Source organism: Heptranchias perlo, chromosome 35 (assembly GCF_035084215.1).
Source record: "Heptranchias perlo isolate sHepPer1 chromosome 35, sHepPer1.hap1, whole genome shotgun sequence".
Lineage (NCBI taxonomy): Eukaryota > Metazoa > Chordata > Chondrichthyes > Hexanchiformes > Hexanchidae > Heptranchias > Heptranchias perlo.
Genome location: NC_090359.1, coordinates 28,314,825 through 28,336,155, shown reverse-complemented (window position 1 = coordinate 28,336,155; position 21,331 = coordinate 28,314,825). Strand labels below are relative to the sequence as shown.

The 21,331-nt window shown below is 47.4% G+C and overlaps 1 protein-coding gene across 1 annotated transcript in view; it reads left to right on the top strand.

The window, feature by feature from the left end:
- Positions 1-21,331, top strand: part of dnah2 (dynein, axonemal, heavy chain 2) — a 174,476-nt gene that overhangs the window by 30,167 nt on the left and 122,978 nt on the right. Inside the window, exons 17-28 of the mRNA XM_067972290.1 lie at positions 3,424-3,612; positions 6,287-6,434; positions 7,769-7,961; positions 10,205-10,405; positions 11,476-11,632; positions 11,724-11,898; positions 13,039-13,202; positions 14,190-14,351; positions 15,397-15,500; positions 17,276-17,432; positions 18,328-18,410; positions 20,411-20,591. Coding sequence (XP_067828391.1) covers positions 3,424-3,612; positions 6,287-6,434; positions 7,769-7,961; positions 10,205-10,405; positions 11,476-11,632; positions 11,724-11,898; positions 13,039-13,202; positions 14,190-14,351; positions 15,397-15,500; positions 17,276-17,432; positions 18,328-18,410; positions 20,411-20,591 — 1,914 coding nt within the window. The remainder of the gene's footprint in view (positions 1-3,423; positions 3,613-6,286; positions 6,435-7,768; positions 7,962-10,204; positions 10,406-11,475; positions 11,633-11,723; positions 11,899-13,038; positions 13,203-14,189; positions 14,352-15,396; positions 15,501-17,275; positions 17,433-18,327; positions 18,411-20,410; positions 20,592-21,331) is intronic.

Sequence of the window (21,331 nt, the reverse complement as noted above, 5' to 3'; positions counted from 1 at the left end):
GGCAGACGAACAGGGGGTTAAGGGTGTGGGGTGTAAGACAGATGGAAGAATATGTGATCGTTGTGAGGGATGGACCTCTGGTGTCACAATGCAGCTAAAAACCCTGGAACCAAGGCCATAAAAAAGGGCAAACCCAGCACTGGGGTTCATTTCCAGAGGGATAGAATTGAAAAGCAGAGAAGTTATGTTAAACTTGTACTGAACCTTGGTTAGACCACACTCGGAGTATTGCATGCAGTTCTGGTCTCCAGATGATAAAAAGGGTATAGAGGCACTAGAGAAGGTGCAAAAAAGATTTACATGGATGATACCAGAATTGAGAAGTTATACCTATTGGGAAAGGTTGAACAGGCTGGGGCTCTTTTCCCTAAAAAAAAAATAAAAAGCTGAGGGGTGACCTGATAGAGGTCTTTAAAATTATGAAAGAGTTTGATAGGGAAGACGTGGAGAAGATGTTTCCACTTGTGGGGAAGACCAGAACTAAGAATATAAGATAGTCACTAGAATCATAGAAAGGTTACAGCATGGAAGGAGGCCATTTGGCCCATTGCGTCCGTGCCGGCTCTCTGCAAGAGCAATCCAGCTAGTCCCACACCCCCGCCCTTTCCCCGTAGCCCTGCAAATGTTTTCCTTTCAAGTACTTGTCCAGTTCCCTTTTGAAGGCCATGATTGAATCTGCCTCCATCGCCCCCTCGGGCAGTGCATTCCAGATTCTAACCACTCGCTGTGTAAATATATTTTTCTTATTTCACCTTTGGTTCTTTTGCCAATCACCTTAAATCTATGTCCTCTGGTTCTTGACCCTTCCACCAATGGGAACCGTTTCTCTCTATCTACTCTGTCTAGACCCTTCATGATTTTGAATACCTCGATCAAATCTCCTCGCAACCGTCTCTGTCCCAAGGAGAACAACCCCAGCTTCTCCAGTCTATCCACGTAGCTAAAGTCCCTCATCCCTGGAATCATTCTAGTAAATCTCCTCTGCACCCTCTCTAAGGCCTTCACATCTTTCCTAAAGTGCGGTGCCCACAACTGGACACAATACACCAGCTGTGGCCGAACCAGTGTTTATAAAGGTTCATCATGACTTCCTTGCTTTTGTACTCTATGCCTCTATTTATAAAGCCCAGAATCCCGTATGCTTTTTTAACCGTTTTCTCAACCTCCCCTTCCACCTTCAACAATTTGTGCACATGTACCCCCAGATCTCTCTGTCCCTGTACCCCTTTTAGAGTTGTGCCCTCTAGTTTATATTGCCTCTCCTCATTCTTCCTACCGAAATGTATCATCTCGCATTTTTCTGTGTTAAATTTCATCTGCCACGTGTCCGCCCATTCCACCAGCCTGTCTATATCCTCTTGAAGCCGATCACTATCCTCCTCACTGTTCACTACCCTTCCAAGTTTTGTGTCATCTGCAAATTTGGAAATTGTGCCCTGTACACCCAAGTCCAAGTCATTAATATATATCAAGAAAAGCAGTGGTCCCAGCACTGACCCCTGGGGAACACCACTGTACACCTCCCTCCAGTCTGAGAAACAACCATTCACCACTACTCTCTGCTTCCTGTTACTTAGCCAATTCTGTATCCATGCTGCTACTACCCCTTTTATTCTATGGGTATCAATCTTGATGACAAGCCTATTGTGCGGCACTTTATCAAATGCCTTTTGAAAGTCCATGTATACCACATCAACTGCATTGCCCTCATCGACCCTCTCTGTTACCTCATGAAAAAGCTCTATCAAGTTAGTTAAACACGATTTGCCTTTAACAAATCTGTGCTGGCTTTCCCTAATCAATCCACACTTGTCCAAGTGACTGTTAATTCTGTCCTGGATTATCATTTCTAAAAGTTTCCCCACCACTGAGGTTAAACTGACCGGCCTGTAGTTACTGGGTTTATCCTTACACCCTTTTTTGAACAAGGGTGTAACATTTGCAATTCTCCAGTCCTCTGGCACCACCCCCGTATCTAAGGATGTTTGGAAGATTATGGCCAGTACCTCCGCAATTTCCACCCTTACTTCCCTCAGCAACCTAGGATGCATCCCATCCGGACCGGGTGATTTATCTACTTTAAGTACAGCCAGCCTTTCTAGTACCTCCTCTTTATCAATTTTTAGCCCATCCAGTATCTCAACAACATCTTCCTTTGCTGAGACTCTGGCAGCATCTTCTTCCTTGGTAAAGACAGATGCAAAGTCCTCATTTAGTACCTCAGCCATGCCCTCTGCCTCCATGAGTAGACCTCCTTTCTGGTCCCTAATCGGTCCCACCCCTCCCCTTACTACCCGTTTACTGTGCCTGTAGAAGACTTTTGGATTCCCTTTTATGTTGGCCGCCAGTCTATTCTCATACTATCTCTTTGCCCCTATTATTTCATTTTTCACTTCCCCTCTGAACTTTCTATATTCAGCCTGGTTCTCACTTGCGATATCAACCTGACATCTCTCATACGCCCCTTTTCTCTGCTGCATCTTACTCTCTATCTCATTTGTCAAGCAGGGAGCTCTGGCTTATAAATTCAATAGGGAATTCAGGAGAAACTTCTTTACCCAGAGAGTGGGTGGAATGTGGAACTCGCTACAACAAGGAGTAGTTGAGGTGAATAGTATAGTTATATTTAAAGGGAAGCTGGATAAACACATGAGAGAGAAAGGAATAGAAGGATATGCTGATAGGGTGAGATGACGAGGGATAGGAGGAGGCTCGTGTGGAATATAAACACCGGCATGGACCAGTTGGGCAGAATGGCCTGTTTCTGTGCCGTACATGCTATGTAATTTGGAAATGGGGGAACTGTAGACTAGAAAGACTCCTGTTTGATGCCTGGTCTGTGCTGACTTCAGCTGATCTCAGCTCGGGTAGCAGCAGGGGAGCTACAGTTGACCTCAGCACCACCGGGCTAGGAAGTAGGCTGATACTCGGTCGACGGACCTGCTTCTGGTCACTATGCGGTAACCCCCGCTCCAAAGCTGGACTTGTGGATGTCTGGTGTGGGCTGGATCGGGCATAGATGTGGTGCCTTCCATGTTTGAATAGTCTGCTGCTGTGAAGAATGGCCACTTGGGCAAAATATATTGTGGGACCCGGCGTGAGGCAGTGCCGTCGAGAAAGAAGAGGGGAAAAGGGACAAAAAGAACGTCAAATATAAAAGCGTCAGCAGCACATGGCCAGTGACACAGTGAAGCCATTGTGCATTGTTCTGTTTACTGATATAGAATCACACAACACAGAAGGAGGCCATTCTGCCCATCGTGCCATCTTTTAAAGAGCTACCCAATTAGTCCCACTCCCCTGCTCTTCCCCATATCCAATTCCCTTTTGAAAGTTACTATCCTTGATAATTCAATGAGTTTGATTATTAATGTGAATTTGGATGTTTAATGTCCATTTGACATTACTTCTTGCCCCCTACAGGTGCAGCATTATTGGTTGATTTATGCCAAAAAGGTTGACCGATTGGTGGAAGAAAGTTTCAGACTAAACGTTAAACGATCCCTGCTGGAACTGTCCAAGGCCATTAATGGGGATCCCAAATCCACGCCAAATTCCCTCTTCCGGGTCCTGGTGACACTTCAGGATGACATGCCGCGCAGCCAAGGACAGGTATTAACATTTCACAGCTCTTTTATCCAGTGGGAGCAGACGAGCTTTTCACAGAATGTACCTTGTGCAGTTGATGGAAGGTTGAGGTGTTTGATAGGGTGGATAGAGAGAAACTATTTCCTCTGGTGGGGGGAGTCCAGAACAACGGGGCAGAACCTTAAAATTAGAGCCATGCCGTTCAGGAATGAAATCAGGCAGCACTTTTTCACACAAAGGGAACTCGGGAACTCTCTTCCCCCATAAAGGCTGTGGATGCTGGGGGTCAGTTGGAGCTTTCAAGACTGAGATTGATAGATTTTTGTTGGGTAAGGGTATCGAGGGATACGGATCAAAGGTGGGGCAAATGGAGTTACGGTACAGATCAGCCATGAGCTAATTGATTGGCGGAGCAGGCTCGAGGGGTTGACTGGCCTCCTCTTGTTCCTATGTCCCTATGATAAGCAGGGGCCACCCCCCCGCCCCCAGAATGATCCCTCTGCCCCACTCAGATCCACGACATAAAGAGGCTCATTGTACAGACGCACACTCCCAGTGGGGGCGCTCCTCCCACTGGTCGTGCTTAATGATTGGAGAGTCCTGGAGATTTTGCAATATGCACTCTGCCGGGCGAGACAGTGCCCAGTGTCGGCCCAAATTTCGCTCACCTATACCTGACCCCTTTTTGGTTTGATTTGGAGGAGTAAGAAAAGGAAAAGTTGAGTTTGTAAAGTAAGACCACCCAGAACAGGCTGAGCTGAAGGAACTTGGGCACAGTAGCCCCATAAGCCCACTGTTTGAAACAGAATCCAGAGGGAGCGAGAGGTGGATGCAGAAACCTCAACAAATAATGAACGTATGGAATGCTGGATTTGCACTCTGCTGATTGAAGTGGCAGCCGTGGCTCAGTGGGTCACAGTCTCGCCTCTGAGTCCAAAGGTCGTGGGTTCAAGCTCCACGCCAGAGACTTGAGCTCATACGGGAGGGGACGAACTGGCAGTGGGAGTCAATCGGGACGGGGGCGACTGGGTCAGGAGCCGATTGGGATATCGGGAGGGTGGAGTCGATCGGGAAGGGGCTCGGTCAGGAGTGGGGGGTCAATCGGGAGGGGGGTAAGTGGTGCTCGGTAGCAGCTCGTGATTTTAATGTGGAGTCGGGAGAAGCTCACCTGAACCTTCCAGCATCACATTCAGGTAAATATATTTTAACAACTCAGCGTTTTGGCGGCCCCTTTACAGACCGCTGGTTCGGCTGCATGTAGACTTGGTTTTACGGACCGTTGGTTCGGCTGCATGTCGATCTGGTTTTACGGACCGTTGGTTCGGCTGCATGTCGATCTGGTTTTATGGACCGTTGGTTCGGCTGCATGTAGACCTGGTTTTACGGATCATTGGTTCGGCTGTATGTAGATCTGGTTTTATGGACCGTTGGTTCGGCTGCATGTAGACCTGGTTTTACGGATCATTGGTTCGGCTGTATGTAGATCTGGTTTTATGGACCGTTGGTTCGGCTGCATGTAGACCTGGTTTTACGGATCATTGGTTCGGCTGTATGTAGATCTGGTTTTATGGACCGTTGGTTCGGCAGCATGTAGACCTGGTTTTATGGACCGTTGGTTCGGCTGCATGTAGACCTGGTTTTATGGACCGTTGGTTCAGCTGCATGTAGACCTGGTTTTACGGACCGTTGGTTCGGCAGCATGTAGACCTGGTTTTATGGACCGTTGGTTCGGCAGCATGTAGACCTGGTTTTATGGACCGTTGGTTCGGCTGCATGTAGACCTGGTTTTATGGACCGTTGGTTCGGCAGCATGTAGACCTGGTTTTCCTGAACACAGCTGATTCAGTGCCGGCTGCGTTCAGGGAAACCCAATTTTGCACAGGGGACCTCAACAGGTGTAAGCGAGCCCTAGGTGCCCGTTTAGCGCCTGAGGCGAGGTGCCATTGAATTTCTTGGCCCCAGTCTTCGCTTTCACTTTCACTTTTTGTACTCCCTCCTCTTAAACTGTGCAGTTTGTAATCCAGAACACTGGTGGCACCAATTGGGTAAATTACCAGAAGATTCACATGAATTATGAAATTAATTTTGTATTTCTTTGTCGACATGAATGAAAAGCCCATGTGGATGATTTGTAAGCAGCAGGCAGCTGTGGTGAAAGGATACAACATTCATAGACACCGTGAAGCATAATGTGGTGAGAAATACCACAGTACACAGGAAAGTTACATGAAGATAAATGTTCTGAATTAGTACATTTATCGAGAAAGCAGCAGTCAGTGTTTGCTAATGCTTGTCATGTCAGTAATGCTGCTGTTGAGACCCGTTATGCCATTGCCCATGAAATAGCTGTGTCATCAAAACCATTTTCCAAGGGAGAATTTTTGATGCTCAAAAACTGCAGAAATTGCATCTCCAGATACCTTTTGCTGAATGTTAGTCAAACACAAGTGCCAGGATATCGGATCAGGCCCACCATATAAAATGAGGTTGACACCCCCGCTCTAAACTATCTTGAGTTCGTGCCCCAAAAATTGTATAGTGCAGGTGTTGCTAATGATGTCAACACTGGCTGACTCTCTCATCTAAATTCACCAAAAACAAAGAGAATGACGTTTGTTTTCGTTGTCCCTTTATGCTGGTCTCTGCCTACTGCAGCTGCTCATTCTCTATTTATCTCCTTTTACCAATTTGCTTTCAGGTGGAGTTTTCGCCCACACTAGCTAAGCTTGCAAATATTGTCAACAGCATTAGTGCTCAGATTAAGACCACCCTCTCTGTCTTCAAGCGTATACCAGAGCTACTGACAAGGAGGAAATCTACTCTACAGCCTGTCTTCCTATCTATTGGTAAGCAGTGATTACATGACCCTCAATTCTTAGCTGTATTGTTCTTGCACGTTGTGTGGGTCTTTACCAACAAAGTTATTACACCACAAAACGTCACACTATAAAACATTGCACTACATAGCTCCACACCGCAAAACGTCACACCATAAAGCGTCTCATCACTAGGCGTCTTACCGCTAGGCATCTCACCACAAAACATCACACTTGGTAACATCACCATAAAGCGTTTCACCGCGAGGTGTCACACTGCAAAACGTCACACCATAAAGCGTCACACCACGAGGCATCTCACCGCGAAATGTCACATCGCGTATCGTCACTGTAGAGTGCTTCACCACGAGGTGTCACACCGTGAAGGGTCACATCGCGAAACGTCACACTGTAAAGCGTCTCACCGTGAAGCGTCTTGCCGTGAGGCGTCTCACCGCTTGGCATCTCGCCACAAAACATCACACTTGGTAACGTCACTGTAAAGCGTTTCACCGCGAGGCGTCACACCATGAAACATCACACCGCAAAACGTTACGCTGTAAAGTGTCTCACTGCGAGGTGTCTCACCACAAAATATCTCACGTCAAATCCAACCTACATTGGCTCCTGGTCCAGCAACGCCTCGATTTTAAAATTCTCCTCCTTGTTTTCAAATTCCTCCATGGCCCTCGCCCCTCCCTATCTCTGTAACCTCCTCCAGCCCTACAACCCTCCGAGATCTCTGCACTCCTCCAATTCTGGCCTCTTGCACATCCCCGATTTTTATCGCTCCACCATTGGCGGCCGTGCCTTCAGCTGCCTGGGCCCTAAGCTCCGCACCTCCCAAACCCGCGACCTCTACCACCTAGAAGGACAAGGGCAGCAGGCACATGGGAACAACACCACCTGCACGTTCCCCTCCAAGTTACACACCATCCCGACTTGGAAATATATCGCCGTTCCTTCATCGTCACTGGGTCAAAATCCTGGAACTCCCTTCCTAACAGCACTGTGGGAGAACCTTCACCACACGGACTGCAGCGGTTCAAGGCAGCGGCTCACCACCACCTTCTCGAGGGCAATTAGGGATGGGCAATAAATGCTGGCCTCGCCAGCGACGCCCACATCCCATGAACGAATAATTAAAAAAAATTCCCTCCCTAAACCTCTCCGCCTCTCTCTCCTCCTTTATAACGCTCCTTAAAACCTACCTTTTTCACCAGTCCTAACATCTCCTTAAGTGGCTCGGTGCCAAATTTTGTCTGATTACGTCCCTGTGAAGCGCCTTGGGGACGTTTTACTACGTTAAAAGTGCTATATAAATGCAAGTCGTTGTGTTGTTGCAATGTATTTTCTCCTTGTAGAGCAGGATGAGGAGATTAAGAAGATCCAAGGTCAGATCAGCACCGGCATGACAACCAATGCTTCGAATCTTCAGAACTACCTGAAAACCTGGGACACTTATCGCGAGATCTGGGAGATCAACAAAGATTCTTTCATCCGCCGTTACCAGCGTCTCAAACCGGCTGTGTCATCCTTTGATGCGGATATTGCCCGGTGAGAAATCCCGCTTTCCCCCCCCCCCCAGTTTATGCCCCTTTTTCCTTCTCCCTGAAGCTGCTCACTAGTGCGACAATTCTTTCAGCCCATTGACCGCATTCTTCATGTGTGAGCCTAGACATTGTCTGTCTTCAACCTATGTTGTGGAGATGCCGGTGATGGACTGGGGTTGACAATTGAAAACAATTTTACAACACCAAGTTATAGTCCAACAATTTTATTTGAAAATCACAAGCTTTCGGAGGCTTCCTCCTTCCTCAGGTGAATGTGGAAGGAGGAAGCCTCCGAAAGCTTGTGATTTTCAAATAAAATTGTTGGACTATAACTTGGTGTTGTAAAATTGTTTTCAATTGTTCAACCTATGTGAGTGAGGGGTTGGGCGGGGTGGGGGGGGAGCTTTGAATTCGGGCATCATCCTGGCCTCACCCAACCCCTGTACGCAAGTACCTACCAGCTAGGGCCGCTGGACTGCAATCGGGAACAGGAACCCTGGCTGATTTTATTCAGAGTGTCCATTGACACCACTGTGTGTGCCAACGAATTGGGGGTGGGGTGGGGTGGGATTTACGGCAGGACTCACAGCAAACAGTCTATTTTACAGCAAAGTCTATTTAAAGAGTATGAACTACAGCAAATAGAACTCATAACTAAAACTACAGCAAAGTCTCGATTAAAGCAGTGAGTGGAGGATAGTCACACACAAATTATGTGCGTAAAATCAATCCCAGTCACTTACAGTAGTGATTGATGGGGAACTACCCAATCATCTCCGTTCTGGCCGGGAATAGTGGTGTCAGGATATGCAGCCGGTTTGATTTCCCTCCCTAGCCTGGGGGACTGAGGCTAGATGTATCACCCCTGCTGCTGCCCTGACTGAGACCAGCTAGCCTACACTGCAAATCTTCACAATTCTGTGGGTGCCTGGAACACATACAGTGAGATCTGGGAAGTCGGACCTGGGCCACATGACACGATTATTCCAGTGCTGCCAGTGCAATGTGGTGTTTGTGGCAGGCGGCAGGCCAGCGTTCAATTGTGGAGGTGTTGTGGGGATGGATGAATATTTTGGAGTGTTTTTTCTTTAGGGCGTATTTACGCAGATGTTGGCTCCCCACACCTGGGACGCGCACAGCTGGCACCAACCCCAATGTAAACTCGACCGATTCACTAATGCCTAAGGCCAACTTCCAGGAAAACCCAGTAAAAATTTGCATGTTTTTTATGCAGTCCTAAAATAATCGGCACTAGCATGGCTCTCGCACAACATAAAGCAGTTCAATCTTGTCTTCCTCCTACACTCTACAGGCTTTTAAAACCCAAGCTTGCTGTGCTCTAATTCCTACTTTTTGAATTGACAAACCACGGTTGGAGCATGGCATGCAGTTCTGGACACCCCACTGTAGGAAAAATATTGGAGCCTGGGAGAGTGGACTGCAAAGATTCACTGGAATACTAGCAGAAATTAAGATTATTGTTCTTTACCCAGAGAGTGGTGAGAATGTGGAACTCGCTCCCACAAGGAGTAGTTGAGGTGAATAGTGTAGATGGATTTAAGGGGGAAGCTGGATAAACACATGAGGGAGAAAGGAATAGAAGGATATGCAGATAGGGTGAGATGAGGTAGGGAGGGAGGAGGCTCGTGTGGAGCATAAACACCAGCATGGACCAGTTGGACCGAATGGCCTGTTCCTGAGCTGTAAAATTCTATGTGATTCTGATTGCGGAGGTATTGGGGGTTGGATGAATATTTTGGAGTGTTTTTTCTTTTGGGAGCATTTATGAAGATGTTGGCTGATTCAACCACTGGTTGGCTGATTCGGTAATAAGGGATTATAGATTCTGGAGGAATGAAAAGGGCATTAGAAGACATTTTTCACACAGAGGGTTATTAGAATCTGGAATGCTTTACCTACTGAGGCAAAGACTGTAGCATCATTTAAAAGAGAAGTGGATAAGGATTTGAAAAGGAAGAATACAAAAGGAATCGGAGAAAGGGCAGGGGAATGGGACTGGAGTGGAGAGCTCCAGTGAAGAGCCAGCACTGGTACAAACACAATACGCCTCCTATCCTGGCCGCAATCAGCTGAGCTGTGGGACTTGGCCATACACCAAGACTTTTCAATTGAAAGCAAAATCGCATGCTATAACAGTAAGGTTGCACAGCCCAGTGATATTTCACCCACCGTTAACAGGTACCGCTTGCTCCTTAACTCAACTCGTATTCTGCTCTTCTGTTGCAGCTACACAGAAGTGGCCAACAATGTCCAGAAGGAGGAGACTGTCGTGCAGATTCAATTTGTGCTTCTCGATTGTTCCCCGTTGAAATTCTCCCTGGTTCAGCACTGCAACGAGTGGCAAAATAAGTTCACCACCCTGCTGAGTGAGATGGCAAGCCGCATGCTGCTGGACTTCCACTACTTCCTTGATGAAAATGGATCAAAGTGGGTACACGCACAGCTCTAGTACAAGTGATGTAACACTGTCTGCACTTTTTTTTTCTATTTTCTTCCTGAAAATCTGGGAGTTCTATTTGTGTTGAACTCTTTTTGTTTCTCTTCCCCCTCGGTTAATTATTAATGGACAGGGATGCTTTCTCCTTTAATCTTTTAAAAGATGTCTCCCTCCTATCCTGAAGGTTATCGTGTTCACTTGCACGTTCTCTCTCTCTCTCTCTCTCTGTCCCTCTCCCTCTCTCTGGGGTACAGTTCCACAGGCATGAGCCGCTCTCCAGCACCTTGCCCGAGTGGCTGTTCGTCGTGTGCGAGCCTAGGCAGTGAGTGTCGGCCGTTTTGTTTCTTGAGTCTTGATGGGCATTGTGTCCTCGCCAACATAGACACTTTCCAGCAGGCGTTACTGGTTAGTGATCCCCTGGCCGGTGTTTCCTGCTCCTGAGCCTGGACATGCTAAGGCCAAAGGTCAGCTAAATCGGAATGAACCATGGATCTGCCTAGACCATTGGCTCTATCATCAGCATCGCCCGCATCCCGAGAACGCATTCTTAAAAAGCACTTGACAGGGCTTAATTTCCTCATATGACATCTTACTATTCTGGCAGGGGTGTCAATCCATCTGAAATAAATAAGTTCCACGGACGGATGGGTTTGATATGAATGCACTAAGTGTTGCCCACAAATATGGGCAACAATAATTCCCAGGTCAGTGGCCAGTGGGAGTCTCCCTCTCGTTGCAATCACCTGATTCTGTGCAGTTCTTAAAGGAAATTCTTTACAGAAAGAGAAAGGGAAGGTGGAAGAAATGGTGCTGAAAGATGGGGGCATAGGACAGCTCTTTCAAGGACCTGGCACAGGCACGATGGGTCGAATGACCTCCTTCTGTGCTGTAAGATTCTATGATTCTATATGTGCAAACATTTTGTTATTCATAATAGTACAATATTCAGCTCGAGCAATTGCTGAAACACTGATTCATTTGCATCACTGTCCCTGTCGATTTGTGACGAAGATCAGTGTCTCACTGCAACTGACTGCCACTCTCTCCTCTGTCCATTTAGCATCAGCCATATTCCACAGAACTTGCAAGAACTGACCGCTGGTCTGCAGCTCCTGGAGCAGCTTCATGAGGAACTTCCAAAGACAGAGGCACGCATCGCACCCATCCACGAGCAGTTCATCATCCTGGAGAAATACGAGTTCCAAATAGACGAAAATGTAAGTGCACCGCCCGGGCTGTAAGGAGAGGACTCGGCCGCTGTACCTTCACCTTTCCTTCCTGTCTCATCCTCATTCGCTTCTTTCGCAGATCCAGCACAGACTGGAGTCACTGAATGGCGAATGGCTCACCTTCCAGCAGACTATCATTGACAGCGAGGTCATGCTGAAGAAGCAGAAGGAGAGGTTCCGGAGCGGCCTAATCCACTCCGCTGAGGAGATGAAGAAGAAGACTCACAGTGCTATCGAGGATTTTGCCCAGAGAGGTAGACAGCCCTTACTGGCACAAAACTGTCCAAGGCAAAAGAGCTCGCCGCCCCAGAAACCTACATTCCCCTGTTTCTCTAACTAGCTACTAACTCGTAGTGCTACAATATTCACCTAGAGCAGTTAAAGAAAGAAAGAATTTGCGCCTTTCACAATCTCAGGACGTCCCAAAGCCCTTCACCGCCAGTGAAGTACTTTTGAAGTGTAGTCACTGCTGTAATGTGGGAAACGCAGCAGCCAATTTCACGCACAGCAAGATCCCACAAACATTAATGTGATAATGACCTGCTTTTTAGTGTTGTTGGTTGAGGGATAACTATTGGTCAGGACACCGGCGGAGTGTAAAAGGTTTCGATCATATTATAAAACACGTTTTCGATCTCTGATCCCAGTTTAAAAAAAACACCAGGGAGAACTCCCCTGCTCTTCTCCATAGTGCTGTGGGATCATTTATGTCCACCTGAGAGGGCAGATGGGGCCTTGGTTTAACGTCTCATCTGAAAGACGGCACCTTCGGCATTGCAGCACTCCCTCAGTACTGCACTGGGAGTGTCAGCCTGGATTATGTGCTCAAGTGTCTGGAGTGGGACTTGAAACCACAACCTTCTGACTCAGGGGTGAGAGTATTATCCACTGAGCCCCGGCCCATACTCTGACTTACTAATTTATTTGCATCAGTCTTGGTGTGAAACTTACTGGATACACCATTGTTAGCAAATTGGTTAATGGCCTCAGATAAAAATCCCTTGTTTTATCTATTTGAACAGTTTAATGGCTTTGTTAAAATAGTCAAATACAGGAATTCTATCCAAATCGTGTCGACCCACACTAGCACTGGAGCACAAGAAAGGAAAGCACAGAGCAGCAATAACTGGTGCTATTGATAAAGTGCCTGATTCACATCCGCAGGTTGAGAATGTTTCGTTGGGATGCAGGAAACGGAACTGGTTTGGTACAAAATTGGGGGATCGGAGTCTGTATGGGACAGCTGTGACTTTCCTTACTGACATTTATTAAATGAATGATACTGGTGGTCAAAGCGTACAAGAGGATTCTGACCCCTCCACCACCGCGCTGCTGGCAAGGGACCGGGATGTTTTTGTGGGTTTAAAGATCTGCCATTTTCTCTCCCTTTGCAGGGCCCTTCAGCAGTTCATTGGGCACTGAGGCCGCCCTGGCTCTGATCGCTGAATTCCGACAGAATCTCAACGCCCTGAAGCAAGAGGAAGATACCATCCGCAGCGGCCTCAACGTCTTCAAGATTGACCAGCCCTTGTCCAAAGAGTTGCAGAACCTGGAGAAGGTAAGCGAGTGCTGGGATCATAGAATAAATCAATCACACAGCACAGCAGGAGGCCATTCGGCCCATCGTGCCCGTGCCAGCTCTATGAAAGAGCTATCCAATTAGTCCCACTCCCCCCTGCTCTTTCCCCATAGCCCTGCACATTTCTCCTTTTCAAGTATACCTCTTTTTTGTCACCCCCCCACCCCCCCAGACTCGACTATTCCAATTCTCTCCTGGCCGGCCTCCCACTTACAACCTCCGTAAACTTGAACTCATCCAAAACTCTGCTGCCCATATCTTAACTCGCACCAAGTCCCGTTCACCCATCACCCCCTGTGCTCGCTGACCTACATTGGCTCCTGGCAACACCTTGATTTAAAATTCTCATTCTTGTTTTCAAATCCCTCCATGGCCCTCGCCCCCTCCCTATCTCTGTAACCTCCTCCAGCCCTACAACCCTAAAATTTCTGGCCTCTTACACATCCCCCGATTTCCATCGCTCCACCATTGGCAGCCGTGCCTTCAGCTGCCTGGGCCCTAAGCTCTGGAATTCCCTCCCTAAACCTCTCCGCCTCTCTCTCCTCCTTTAAGACGCTCCTTAAAACCTACCTCTTTGACCAAGCTTTTGGTCACCTGTCCTAATATCTCCTTATGTGGCTCGGTGTCAAATTTAGTTTGATAATCGCTCCTGTGAAGCGCCTTGGGACGTTTTACTATATTAAAGGCGCTATATAAATGCAAGTTGTTGTCATTGTTATATCCAATTCCCTTTTGAAAGTTATTATTGAATCTGCTCCCACCACTCTTTCAGGCAGTGCATTCCGGATCATAATAACTCGCTGCGTTAAAAAACAATTCTCCTCATCTCCCCTCTGGTTCTTTTGCCGATCACCTTAAATCTGTGTCTTCTGGTTACCAGCAGAAACAGTTTCTGTTAATTTTATCTATGTATCATTCACAAGTCATGGGCATCTTTTGAACTTTTCTTTTTGCTTTGGTTCCTAGGATCTGGATTACATTCAACAGGCGTGGGAGGTCACCAAGCAATGGGAAGAATCCTGGGTAGAGTGGAAGGAGGGAAAGTTCAGCTCACTAAAGACGCAGGTTATGGAGAATACTGCGCAGGGATACTACAAGAAACTGCACAAGCTCAGCCAGACTCTCAAGGTATTTAACGTGATAACGTTCAACCCCTCTAGAATGTGAATACTGCCCCTTTGTTTACACAGACAGAAATTTACTGTCAATCCATTCACCAGTGCACTTAAAGTAACGCACAGAGCAATGTCAATACAGGACAGAGAAACTGTGAAATTCCTAACCTTCTTCAGCCTGCCCTGCCTCCTGCTATCTAAAGCCAAGCTTGGCACCACCTAACTACTATTTCTTGATTTACCCCATCTTCTTTCCTACTCTGTTCAACCATGCTTGGCCTTTCACTTCAATCAAAAAGAAAACAAGCTTATTTTGGAGGAGGAGGCTGCAATTTCTCTCACCACCACCTATCCTTCTCGGAGGATGCGATGGTGCATATAGTCCAATTCTACATCTCCGCAGATACGTGCTGCTTTGTTCACCTGATGCAAGGGGCATTTGAGCAGATGGTATTGCAGAAATGGACAGAAAAGAAACCCGAGAAGGACTTTAATTCACTACAACAGTTTGATTTCTAAATGGTAAGTGATGAGGAGACACTCCTCATCACTTTCAAGGAGAAAATCTCCGAAAGCTTGTGAATTTAAAATAAAATTGCTGGACTATAACTTGGTGTTGTAAAATTGTTTACAACTCTTCTCAGGTGCAATAGAAGGTACGGTGAAACTCCCAAAAATACAGACACTTATTGAGAGACCCAAATAACTTGCATGGTAAAATATACAAGAGGCACCCTGAAACCACGGACACTCGCAAATTACCAACTACAGACCGCCTTCAACGCCCCAAGCCCTTTTACAACTTAACACACCGGACACGGCCTGTTGCATCGCCGCTGTGTCGAACTTTCACTGAGTTGGCATCATTGACCCTTTCGCTATGGATGCTGGGTAAAGAACGCCACCATTCGACGGAAAATTTTTACAGTACATTTTGAAAATAAGGATACCTGCAAAAAAAGGGCAGCCAGTGCCTGTCCCTGAGGTGTCCGCACAAGGCAGCTTTCACTGTTTCAGAGCAGAAAGGGTTAATGGCATGTTTATGTTCTACTCCTTAGGACAGGAACTGGGACATTATAGCTTCATCAAAGCACAAGGTCCAGCAGTTTAAGAAGACAATGCCACTGATTACAGACTTGAGGAATCCAGCCATGCGCGACAGGTGAGGCGGTGGCTTTGGAAAGTCTTTCCTCTTTCGTTAGTTATTCCGTTACCCCCACTCCCTCACTTTACTGGACAGCATGACTCTCCTCTTCAGCTGGCTGAACCTTTGGCTCCAGTTTTCAGCCAGTGAGAGGTCAGTTTTAACAGCCATGTAGTGGGGATCTGGGAGCCAGAGGAAAAACAGGGCAGTAAAGGCGCATAAAGTCAGTTGTTTTTAAAGAAAAGATTTCTTGAAACATTGGAAAAAAAGCTTCATAACTGTACAGCCATAGGTGCAGGAGATTTCACCCTCCTGCTGCTCTCTGCCTGTGGACACTCTTTCATGTCCCACCAGCTAAAGACAGCCATCACGATTTTCTGTCCTTCAATTTTAACGGATGGAAAATCATAGCCTGTGTATTTCCTGACACCTGCTTCGCAGCTCAGACAGAACAAGTACCCTAATATATATCTTTTAAAATAGTGTCTTGTATATTAAACTGTTAAAAGCGCTCCATGGTGCCTGTTCAAAAATTAGGTGTATACTGAGAAAATGTGGCTGGAGGTTTTTGTATAATTTTAATCCATCAGGTCAGGTCTCCTTGCCTATAAAAAAAGAAAGACTTGCATTTCTACAGCGCTTTTCACAACCTCAGGATGTCCCAATGCGCTTCGCCGCCAATGAAGTACTTTTTGAAGCACACATCACTGTTGTAATGTAGGAAATGCGGCAGCCGATTTGCGCACAGCAAGATCCCACAAACAGCAATGTGATAATGACCAGATCATCTGTTTTAGTGATGTTGGTTGAGGGATAAATATTGGCCCAGCACATTGGGGAGGACTCCCCTGCTCTTCTTCGAAATAGTGGCCGTGGAATCTTTCCATCTACCTGAGAGGGCAGACAGGACCTCGGATTAACGTCTCATCCGAAGGACGGCACCTCCGACAATGCAGCGCTCCCTCAGTACTGACCCTCCGTCAGTGCAGCGCTCCCTCAGTACTGACCCTCCAACAGTGCAGCGCTCCCTCAGTACTGACCCTCCGACAGTGCAGCGCTCCCTCAGTACTGACCCTCCGACAATGCAGCGCTCCCTCAGTACTGACCCTCCGTCAGTGCAGCGCTCCCTCAGTACTGACCCTCCGACAGTGCAGCGCTCCCTCAGTACTGACCCTCCGACAGTGCAGCGCTCCCTCAGTACTGACCCTCCGACAATGCAGCGCTCCCTCAGTACTGACCCTCCGACAGTGCAGCGCTCCCTCAGTACTGACCCTCCGACAGTGCAGCGCTCCATCAGTACTGACCCTCCGACAGTGCAGCGCTCCATCAGTATTGACCCTCCGACAGTGCAGCGCTCCCTCAGTACTGACCCTCCGACAGTGCAGCGCTCCCTCAGTACTGACCCTCCGACAGTGCAGCGCTCCCTCAGTACTGACCCTCCGACAGTGCAGCGCTCCCTCAGTACTGACCCTCCGACAGTGCATCGCTCCCTCAGTACTGACCCTCCGACAGTGCGGCGCTCCCTCAGTACTGCCCTGGGAGTATCAGCCTGGATTATGGGCTCAAGACTCTGGAGTGGGACTTGAACTCACAATCTTCTGATTTGGAGGCAAGAGTGCTACCCACTGAGCCATAGCTCTGACTGGAAGAGACCCTTTGCTTCAGAGTAAACCAACTGATTGCAGTGGGGGCAGCAACTGGAGACTGGCCCGTGAGCCAAGCTGCTCCCCCTCTTCCTGTTTGAAGTAGTATTAAAAGTGGTTACTGATTTCCTACCCGTTACTAACTTTCAGACACTGGAACAACATCAAAGATGAGGTGCAGAGGCATTTTGACCAAACTAGTGATGACTTCACCCTGGAGAAGATCATTGAGCTGGGTTTGGAGCAACATGCTGAAGCAATCAACAGCATCTCAGCAGCTGCCAGCAAGGAGCTCTCCATCGAAATGGTAGGGAGAGCACACATTGTGCGGCCGACCTCTAGCTCTGTGCGCGACCTTATTATGTCAACAAGCCCCCCCCGCCCCCCCCCCCCCCCATACTCCACTACCTCCTTTCGGGTTGAGCTTTGCATCTTGAATGCCAATGATGGTGACTCTTGAGGGCAGTGTTGGCTCACACAGCAGTCCAGTGGGTATATGAACCTTCCGCTGTCTTACTGAGTCAGCGGTATACGCAGGTGGCCACATTCAGTCCCTGGTCTGTGCTGAGTTAGTTGGTCTTTGCTGGGGTGACCGTGTCGGTGGGGAGAGGGGGTTCTATAAAAGGGCTTGAACAGGAAACAAAAAAGGTTGGCCAGATTTCCTGCTGCTAATCACTATTCAATGATCCCTGTTTGAAACATTAGCGAGATGGATATGATGCCCTCCGTGGTCGAATATTCCATTGACACTTAGCAGGTAATTCTTGGGAGTCCGTTCTACCAGCAAGGAGTGCTTGAATTTTCAATTTGCACTTTTTGCGGCGAAGGAAGGCTCTTCACTGGCATCTCAGACTCCAGAAAACTGCCCCTTTACTGTCTAGGAGAATGGCCAGCTGGGCAAAGGGTACCACAGTGGGTGGCTGGGGCCCCTACAGGAACCATGTACCAGCATCGGCCGGTGCTCTCACGAGAGGAGGGGAGAAGACCGGAGAGACTGAAGGAACCAGTGATGCCCTGACACGGTGATCGGCTGCTCAATTGATCAGGCATTTGCCTGTGGAAACAGTTCCATAATATCAGTGAGACAGATCAGAGGAGCTCTGACCTCCAGTGAGCTGGGAGCCTGACAACAAACCTAGATTTTTGCTCACCAGGTATAACTGTACATTAAACAAATTTTACAAGGTCTCATCTTTCAACAGGCTTTGGAAGCAATGAAGAAAACTTGGGATGTTACCACTCTCGATCTTATGCCGTACAAGGAAAAAGGCCATTTTAAGCTGAGGTGGGTCCTTAACGAAACAAAGACAAAGACACTGAAAGAGAAGGAAATATCAGGAGATTGTAACTCTAATCCCCCCCCCCCCGCCCCCCCACCCACTGCCATCAAAATTAATGTTTGGGCCTAGGGCACTGCCCTGAGGAACTCCTGCAGCAATGTCCTGGGGCTGAGATGATTGGCCTCCAACAATCACTACCATCTTCCTTTGTGCTGGGTATGACTCCAGCCACTGGAGAGTTTTCCCCCTGATTCCCATTGACTTCAATTTTACTCGGGCTCCTTGGTGCCACACTCGGTCAAATGCTGCCTTGATGTCAAGGGCAGTCACTCTCACCTCGCTTGAGGGTGAAAGGAATAGAAGGATATGCTGATAGGGTGAGAAGCTCTTGCATAGAGTCGGCTTGGACTCGATGGGCCGAATGGCCTCCTTCCGTGTCGTAACCTTTCTATGATTCTATGTAGAGGAGTGGGAGGAGGCTCGTGTGGAGCATAAATGCCGGCAATGACCAGTTGGGCCGAATGGCCTGTTTTTGTGCTGTAAATTATATGTAATTTAAAATTATGAAGGGTTTGATAGGGTAGACGTAGAGATGATGTTTCCACTTGTGGGGGAGACCAGAACTAGGGGCCATAAATATAAGATCGTTACTAATAAATCCAATAGGGAATTCAGGAGAAACTTCTTTACCCAGAGAGTGGTGAGAATGTGGAACTCGCTCCCACAAGGAGTGGTTGAGGTGAATAGTGTAGATGCATTAAAGGGGAAGCTGGATAAACACACATGAGGGAGAAAGGAATAAAAGGATATGCTGATAGGGTGAGATGGAGTAGGGAAGGGGGAGGCTCGTGTGGAGCATAAACACCGGCATGGACCAGTTGGGCTGAATGGCCTGTTTCTGTGCTGTACATTCTGTGTAATGCTGCCCACTGCCAAGAAAAAAGTCCTCACCAAAACAGAATAAAACCCCAGCCCTTCAGACTCTGCATGAAGATATTGGAAAGACCGACCTGGACTGGCGTGTAGCACCACACACACACACACACACACACACACACACACACACACACACCATCGATAAACCTCTCGAGCCTGGATGAAAATCCATTCGGATTCCAGTTCTTGCTTTGAAGCTTATTCAGTTGCAAAAAAAAAACAGCAGCAAGAAAACACGGCCAACAAACGAAAACCCGAAGGATGGAACGTTAAGTGTTTGTACAAAAGCTAATAACTAGTAACAGATGTTTTCCAGCTGTTTTAAGATGTTTCGTGTCTGAGCTTGGCCAGGCTCAGTCAGTCCCTCTAATTTGTAATTTGCAGCAGTGATTGTGCTGCTCAGAGTTAATGGCTCCCACTCCAAGCTAAGTTGTGCCTTTCATTCAAATGTGCCTGCTATATACAAAATGAAAATTTGTCAAGTGTACAGCCAGCACCTCTCAGTGCCAATACATGCAGTACGTGTATACAGTGCCAGTACATGCAGTACGTGTATACAGTGCCAATACATGCTGCATGTGTATACTATGCCAATACATGCTGCATGTGTATACTATGCCAATACATGCTGCATGTGTATACAGTGCCAATACATGCAGTACGTGTATACAGTGCCAGTACATGCAGTACGTGTATACTATGCCAATACATGCTGCATGTGTATACTATGCCAATACATGCTGCATGTGTATACTATGCCAATACATGCTGCATGTATATACTATGCCAGTACATGCAGTACGTGTATACAATTAGCTGGGTGGGTTGTGTAAATACTGGTATCTGTGAGCAGGACCGACGGTGTTGGTGGTGGAGGAGCTGCTGTTGATTTATCCGGACCTGTTTAGCTGCCGTGCAAACTGCACCTGGCTCTTGTACAGATGTTGTGCACCTCGAGTAATCCCTTTGATCACTTCGTATCCACAGTGCCTGATTCGCAATCCGCTGACCCCATGAATGCAAGGAGCCATTCCGTCGATGTTTCTTTATGTTTTTATTTTTTGTGCAGAGGAACCGATGAAATTTTCCAGATACTGGAGGAAAATCAACTCACGTTGTCAACCATGAAGTCCTCCCCCTATTTAAAGGCATTTGACAAGCTGGTGGATTATTGGGAACGCTGCCTCTCCCTCATTCTAGAGGTGATAGAAATGATCCTGACCGTGCAGAGGCAGTGGCTGTACCTGGAGGTAACTGGAATCATCACAGATATATCGCACTAGTGACCAACCAGTGTCTGATGTACACTACTGGCTGGTGAGCTTCCCGCCAGCAGTACAAACTCACAGGATTAATACATTGTCCTGTTTTTAATTTGGGAAAGAAAGTAAATTAAAGAAAGAACTTGCATTTCTGTAGCACCTTTCACGGCCTCAGGATGTCCCAAAGCGCTTTACAGCCAATTAAGTACTTTTGGAAGTGTAGTCTCTGTTATATAATGTAGGAGACGCAGCAGCCAATTTGCAAACAGCAAGGTCCCACAAACAGCAACATTATAACGACCAGATAATCTGTTTTCTGTGGTGTTGATTGAAGGATAAATATTGACCCAGGACGCCGGGGAGGACTCACCTGCTCCTCTTCGAAATAGTGCCCTAGGACCTTGTACGTCTACTTGAGAGGGCAGACGGGGCCTCGGTTTAACGTCTCATCCGAAAGACGGTTGGGTCAATTTCTGTGCTGATCAAAGTAGGGAATTGGAACCCTTCCTCTTGTGGCACCAGACACCAGTACAGTGTGAGCTTAGCGCGGTGAGAAAAGCTCCCTGTACTGATACCCTCCAATCCAACAATCAAGTAGGAATTCCTCTGGTCCCAATATGTGCAGAGTACATTAAAACTGTGCATAACAAACCAAGAGCAAATGGCTCTGGAGTTTGTTGCAGGAAAGGAGAGGCAGTTTACACTGAGAGATCAATGCTCTACTTGTC